Source organism: Mastomys coucha, chromosome X (assembly GCF_008632895.1).
Source record: "Mastomys coucha isolate ucsf_1 chromosome X, UCSF_Mcou_1, whole genome shotgun sequence".
In the NCBI taxonomy this organism is placed as follows: Eukaryota; Metazoa; Chordata; class Mammalia; order Rodentia; family Muridae; genus Mastomys; species Mastomys coucha.
The window spans coordinates 52,973,612-52,980,557 of record NC_045030.1 but is presented as its reverse complement, the minus strand read 5'-3'; the positions used below and the strand labels follow the sequence as shown (position 1 = coordinate 52,980,557).

Below are 6,946 nucleotides of genomic sequence, written 5' to 3'. Positions count from 1 at the left end.
CACATGCACACACACACACACACATGCACACACACACACACACACACACACATACACACACTCTTTAGATGTGTCTAACCAGAAGGGTCTAATGCTTCTATTTGTATCATTTCAACAAACCTCATAACAAAATAATAGAAAAGATGTTATAGTATAATTCAAAAATTCAAAGTTAACCCTTTTCAAAGAAAAGTAAACCCTACTACAGAAACATCTTTTTTAAAAAAGGCTTTTGTTTGTTTGTTTGTTTATTTGTTTCAGATGAAATTTTCCTATGTAGTCCAGGTGGCATCAAACTTCTATATGTCTTTGATGACCTTACTTCTGTGTCTGAGGACCTGGGTGTATAGGCAGAGACCACTGCATCCAGATAGTACTTTAGTTTTCATGGAAGAAGTACAAAACAAAAGTGAGAGGATTCTAACAAATGGCAGACAAATCACTATCTTATATTTTAATTCTGATCTTGTCAACAAATTTGCAGAAATCACAGAGGGCAGCTCTCTTTAAGGATTTACCTTTTTACACCAAGACTCTTAAAACTTAAAAAGCCCCCCTGGGGGGCTCATATACTGAAGCCTGGAGATGATCCCAGTCCTTATAGAGTCTGGACTTTGGATTTCTTTTTCTTCTTTAGGATTGAACCAGCTGCCCTTTGACCCTGCCAACAACAACGAACCCCTGCAGTTTGGTAGTGCCAGTGGCCCTCTGGTCCCAGAAGGCCTCATTGAGAATGGAGGGGAATCAAGCAAGAAAAGAAAGAGAACAAATCCTCCTTCAGGTAAGCTAGGTAATAATGTGCTCTCTTAAGTCAGTACTACTGAGTCGTTTTCCCATAGTGTCATAGACTGTGGCCACTATGCTAGGCCTTGTACAAATTTCAGAAATAAGCCAGAGTCCCTTGCCCTTTTCATCTTGAGGAGGAATCACACACTAATGTTTTCATGAGTGTTATGGTTAATGTATGCAAGAGAGAAAGGCAGAAATAAGGGATATTTTGGTTCACCTTCAGAGATTAAGGAAGGCTCCATAGCACAAGTGACATCTTTACCAGATCTTTGAAGAATTGGTAGATTTGAAGCAGGAGGAGGTAAAGAATTGTGATTTTTGTAGAAGAGGGATCATATACTTGAACAACTATTTCCCTACCCACTTGTGTTTTTATGAATGTGGGACAGGATACTGTCACTTTATCTCTAAATTATATAATTACATATATATCAATATCTCCAACTGCAACACCTCTCCAAGGTACATTATGTTGATGTGTCTACTTTTATTTTGAGACCATATTTCACTGTGTGGCACAAGGTAACTTCAAAATGATCTTTCTGCCTCAGTGACTGAGTTGTATGATTAGAGGTTGCACCTTCCTACCAGGCCTCACATGTCTATTTAATCTCTTTGCATTCCTTAGAATGCCTGGGAAACACATTTTCCAAATCCCTTACAACAGCACAATGTATTATTAGCATTTCCTGCAATCCTTTCCTCATTCCTCTTTCTCATTGGCATATCATCTGAAATTTCCCTAAACACAATGAGAAAACAACAGGAAAAAAAACAATATTAACTGACCATTTGCTATGTCAGGTTTCATCATTTTATTGCTTTGTAATTCATTTGAAAGTGGGTCAGACATCTACCCAAGATATTGAGTGGGCCTCATGGGCATGTTCATAGGTTTATCTTTATTTAATTTTTTACTATTTTATTTTCAGCTTGTGAAACCAAGTCTGTTTGTAAACACAGTATCATTTTCTGTCTCTTAGATCATAGTCAAGTTGTTTGCTAAATATATGTTTGGAAAATAAAAGCACAGCATAAATATTGCCTGTGTGGAACCTTTAATAAAGGACAGAGTTCTTTTTTGTAGAGCCCAAGAGCTGGCTTCCAACTCTGGAGCAAGCTTGAGCCTTTCTCTCTAACCCTCCCTCTCCTTCCCTCCCTCCCTCTCTCCCTCCCTCCCTCCCTCTCCCTTTCCCTCTCCCTTTCTCTCTCTATCTCTCTCCCTTTTCCTCTCTCCCTCCTTTTCTCACTCTCCCTCCCTCCCTGACTCCCTCTTTCCTTTCTTCCTCTCACCTGAGTGTGATTTCCTTAGCTTCTCTTAGTTTTCCTTTGCCTCACATGAAGCAGAAATGATACTAAAGTCTACTTCAAGGGATTGTTAGGTAAAGTAGTTGAGATGATGTGGGCGGTATTTAATGCCATATCTACATATAATAACCATTTTAATAAAGTGCTATTCTTACATGATCTGACCTTCATCTTTAAAGCATCAACATATTTCACTTTTCAAGGTTATATATTGTAGATACAAATTATGCCTCTCTTTGTGTATGTGTGCTTGTGAACTTATTTGCCTCTTTGAAACATGTTCAACATAATTCAAATTTGCTTGATCATTTAGGGACATCATCAGTTGTTTCCTGCACTTTAATTTTTCTATTAAAGTTTTCAAAGTTTACTAGGAAAGATTATACAACTTTTACCTCTATACTAACAGCCTGGTTTATACTAAATTTATAGTTATTACAGCTGCATTTATAGAAGGCCTGTTTCTTTACTGCTATCTGTAGGTACTTTTTTCTTTCAGCATCCCTTTAGCAATTCTTTTGCTAGATATGTAATGAACTTTGAAACAAACAAAATCCTTAAAAAACTGCTCAGCTTTCTAAGTTCATTTGTCACATCTCTATGTTAAATAAGCGCAAAATTGTCTGTCAGTAAAACCTGCCATGGAGAGTGTACTCATGATTTAGAGCATCAACTTAAACATGGCTCTTGGCTGCTCTGGCGCTTTTGATCATTCATTCAGTTTTGAAGTGTAATCAAAAGTGATTGGTTAGTTTCAGGCAATACCTTCCTGACTGTGGTGAACTCATGGAGGTTGGGAAGGAGGAGTACGTATTAATCTGAGTTGTGAACCAGCTGTAAAGAATTGACATTTTATTTCTAATGAGCATATTCAATGAGAGCCAAGTTAACTGTTGCAGATAAAGAATTTTAACAGTAGATTACACTAATCTATAATTAGCAAAATCAATTTGCATTCAAATAATGAATATTCTGAAATTCCTTAAAAAACAGTGTGTTCTTTAAAATAGATGGAATAAGCTCCTGCAAAGCTAAATTAATTTCCTTGAAATCCTGTTCACACTATCTGCTTAGTGAGCCCTTTCTTTGTTAAGTAGCACAAAGGTAGTACTCACCTGGTTAAATGACCACAAATTCCAAATTAGTGCAGTCTAAATTAATGAGGTTTTGCTATTGAAGGAGTCCAAGTTTTCAGCTGGCAATGCTGTGACATTATAGATGGGTAGATTGCTTCATAATATTCTTTCTGTCATCTGTAATCCTAGACAAAAGGACGAGAGAAGGTAGTTTGTAAATAAGAACTTTTCTTTTTTGTCAACACTCACTGCAACATGGCAAAGAGGGAAGCTGGGATTCAAGGTTCGAATAGGAGCTAGCAGACATTTCAGGTATGAGCCACTGCATGTCCATCCATCCTTTTGTACTAAAGCTAATTTCCTGAACGTTACAGATAATTTCTGCTGTTATTTTATTCTCCCAAAGGTTCCTGTGCTTTATTCCTCAATTTGTTCTTCTTCTAGAAGCCTGGTACAAATAAGGACTGTTGAGGTGATGAAACCTTAAGAGCTGGGCCCTAGGGAAAAGTATTTAGGTCATGAGAGCTCCCCCTACCCCTGGTAAATACATCAATGATGGTCTCTGAGTGAGTTTGGTCTTGCGGGCATGTATTGATTTTCACAAAACTACATTTTTATAGAAGAGCATTCCTGGCCTCTTTTTCTCGTGCTTTCTTGTTTACACGCGTGCCCCTTCTCTACATGGTTAGTTCATTTTCTGCCTCTCTGAAATGTAATGAGGCATGGTGGGTTTTAGACGTTTGAACCACCAGAATTAACCAAATAAACATTTCAACAAAGTGCCCAGCCTTAAATATTTTGAGCAGAGACAAGCTCAAGCATTGTAATTAGTACAAATAGCTTCCGCCAGTTTAGCCAGGATGCTCCTGTCTTCCAAATTCCTATGTAAAGGCAAAAGTGGTGCTAACCATCCCAGGCTGGCCTTCCTATTGATGGTGCTGCAGGGTACCCTCATTTTGTGATATAGGGTAAGAAGACCACTAGGTCACAGGAACCTACATCATGTGTGATCACCGCCAGCCTAGCCTTCTTGTTCTCCACTAAGATAGTGACAGTGTAGAGCCTGCTTGAAGGGCAGAGAGTCTCCTACTGTGGGGACCCCCTTTGTTAGAAGCTATATTTGCCCAGCCTATGCCAATAGCATCTGTTTTTCTCATGATTTGTCTCTGGCCTCCTCTTGTAGTCAAGCAAAACAGCTGAGAATCTCCTAGTTCAAGACCTCAGGGAACTACTTAACCACAATAGGCACTTTTAGCCACTTACAGGGGAAACCTTTGCAGCACTGGCTGGGTGGGGTAGAGGGGCTGGTATTTGACAAATCAGCTGAGGTCTCTTTCGGTCTGGATGGACTATTCCAATGCCAAATTTGTAACCTTTCCTCAGAAGATTCAGCACCAGCTTGCTTTCTTGTTTCATGACCATGGAATCTGTGCCCTACTTCTTTCCCTTGATCCTCATTACTTTTACTCGACTAACAGGCAAATTGTAACCACCTTTATCTCTTTATTTAGTTTGATACAATGAAAAACTTTCCTTGAATTGTGTTTCCTTTTACATTCCTTAGCTCCCATTTGCTAAGAAATCCACAAATTCTTTGTACTTTTTTCTTCATCCATCTTGAGTATATTAATTTTTCATTAATTAATTAATTTTTTTACACTCCATATCTTATTCCCTCCCCCATCCACCCTCTAACTGTTCCACATCCCATAACTCCTCCCCACGCACCTATTTCCATGTGGATGTCCCCACCAACCACCCCACCTGACCTCTAAACTCCCTGGGGCCTCCAGTCTCTTGAGGGTTAGGTGCATCATCTCTGAATGAACACCGACCTGGAATTCCTCCACTGTATATGTGTTGGGAGCCTCATGTCAACTGGTGTATGCTGCCTGTTGGTGGTCCAGTGTCTGAGAAATCTCAGGGGTCCAGATTAATTGAGACTACTGGTCCTCCTACAGAATCACCCTCCTCCTCAGCTTCTTTCAGTCTTTCCCTAATTCAACAACAGTGGTCAACTGCTTCTAATCATTGGTTGGGTGAAAATATCTGCATCTGACTCTTTCAGCTGCTTGTTGGGTCTTTCGAAGGGCAGTCATGATAGGCCCCTTTTTGTGAGTGCTTCATAGCCTCAGTAATAGTGTCAGGCCTTGGGACCTCCCCTTGGGCTGGACCCCACTTTGGGCCTGTCGCTGGACCTTCTTTTCCTCAGGCTTCTCTCCATTTCCATCCCTGAAGTTCTTTCAGACAGGAACAGTGGTGACTGTAGGATGGCAACCTCATTCCTGACTCAATGCCCTGTCTTCCTACTGGAGGTGGGCTCTGTAAGTTCCTTCTCCCCACTGTAGAGCATTTCATCTAAGGTCCCTCCCTTTGAGTCCTGGGAGTCTCTCACCTCCCAGGTCTCTGGTGCATTCTGGAGGGTCCCCCCAAAATCCTATCTCCCAAGGTTGTATGTTTCCATTCTTTCTGCTGGCCCTTAGGACTTCAGTACTTTTCCTTTACCCATTACCAAATCATGTAAGCTTTTATAGAAGTTAACCTAAGTCTGAACATGTAGAGAGTGAGTTAATGAGGGCTCTAACTCCAAAGCCTATTTCTTCTTTTATTTTCTGTATTAACTTTATTTTTATTTTTTTTAAGTTTTATTGCAATATGATGAGAAAAGTCACATGATTTCAATTTATCTGAATTTGTTAATATTTAATAACATATTTTAAATAAATAGAATTAAATCACATTCTTGTTTCCCTTTTGTACCCCAACTCCTCCCAGAGACCCCCCTTCAATACCTACAATATCTTTTTTTGTCATATTCTTTAAAATTTATATAATATTATAACAATAAAAATGAGTATTATAAAAGTTGTTTGATATAAAACAACAATCAATTTAACAGTCTTATGTAGATGTTTGTCTATGGCAATACTGAAAATACAAACGTTTTTCTCAATATAAATTTTAAATAATTCCAAACGTATTACCTGTATATTTCAAAATAATACATCACTACTAATATTTTCTTAAATTAACATAAATATATAAAGTGTTTTTGTTTGTTTGTTTATTTTGTATTTAATAGAGCTTAAGATCTCGGCTCTTACTGTGGTAACTTGATACAAGAGTTACAAATGTCAAGCAAAGCGTTCAGTCTCACACTTTGTTGTTCTCTTACAAACCCCCTCCCAATTTAATTGTCTACATTTCTTTTGGGTATATAAATACTTTTGAAATATGTAAGCTGTTCTGAAAACCATAGTATAGTGTAAAAACATGAAATAAACAATACTACTAATAGAGAGGCTGAGATAGGAGAAGCAAGATCTCAAGACCATTATGTTGTAAACAGCCAGACACTGTCACAAACAAACAAGCTGACAGTGTATATAGATTGTACAATGTTGGACCTATTTCTCCAATTACCAAATTAGAGAGAGCATTGGATAACACTCAACAAATTTCTAATTCCTCATATTGTTGGATTTCAATCGATTAGGATATGCTGGTTATATTAATTTTCATATTAAAATATTAAGAAAAAGTAATTGTCACTTCCTGTTGTTTCTGTTGTAAGAGGTGGAATTAGGTTTGTGTGGATTTGTTGGAAAAGATTGCTTTCTTGCTTCTTCTAGGGTGTAGTTTTGTTCCTTAAGTTGATGTTTTCCATCTATTATCCTTTGTAGGGCTGGATTTGTGGAAAGACATTGTGTAAATTTCATTTTGTCATGGAATATCTTGTTTTCTCCATCTGTGGTAATTGAGAGTTTTGCTGG

At 38.2% G+C, this 6,946-nt stretch overlaps 1 protein-coding gene across 6 annotated transcripts in view; it reads left to right on the top strand.

The window, feature by feature from the left end:
* Enox2 (ecto-NOX disulfide-thiol exchanger 2) overlaps positions 1-6,946 on the top strand; it is a 289,193-nt gene that overhangs the window by 118,274 nt on the left and 163,973 nt on the right. For 5 of the 6 annotated variants that reach the window (XM_031357671.1, XM_031357605.1, XM_031357448.1 and 2 more), the window contains one exon: positions 638-781. The exons of the other annotated variant lie outside the window; for it this stretch is intronic. Coding sequence is in view for 2 of the 5 variants with exons in the window: in XM_031357448.1 (XP_031213308.1) it covers positions 638-781 (144 nt within the window). In the remaining 3 variants the exon portion in view is untranslated. The remainder of the gene's footprint in view (positions 1-637; positions 782-6,946) is intronic. 6 annotated transcript variants of the gene reach the window in all.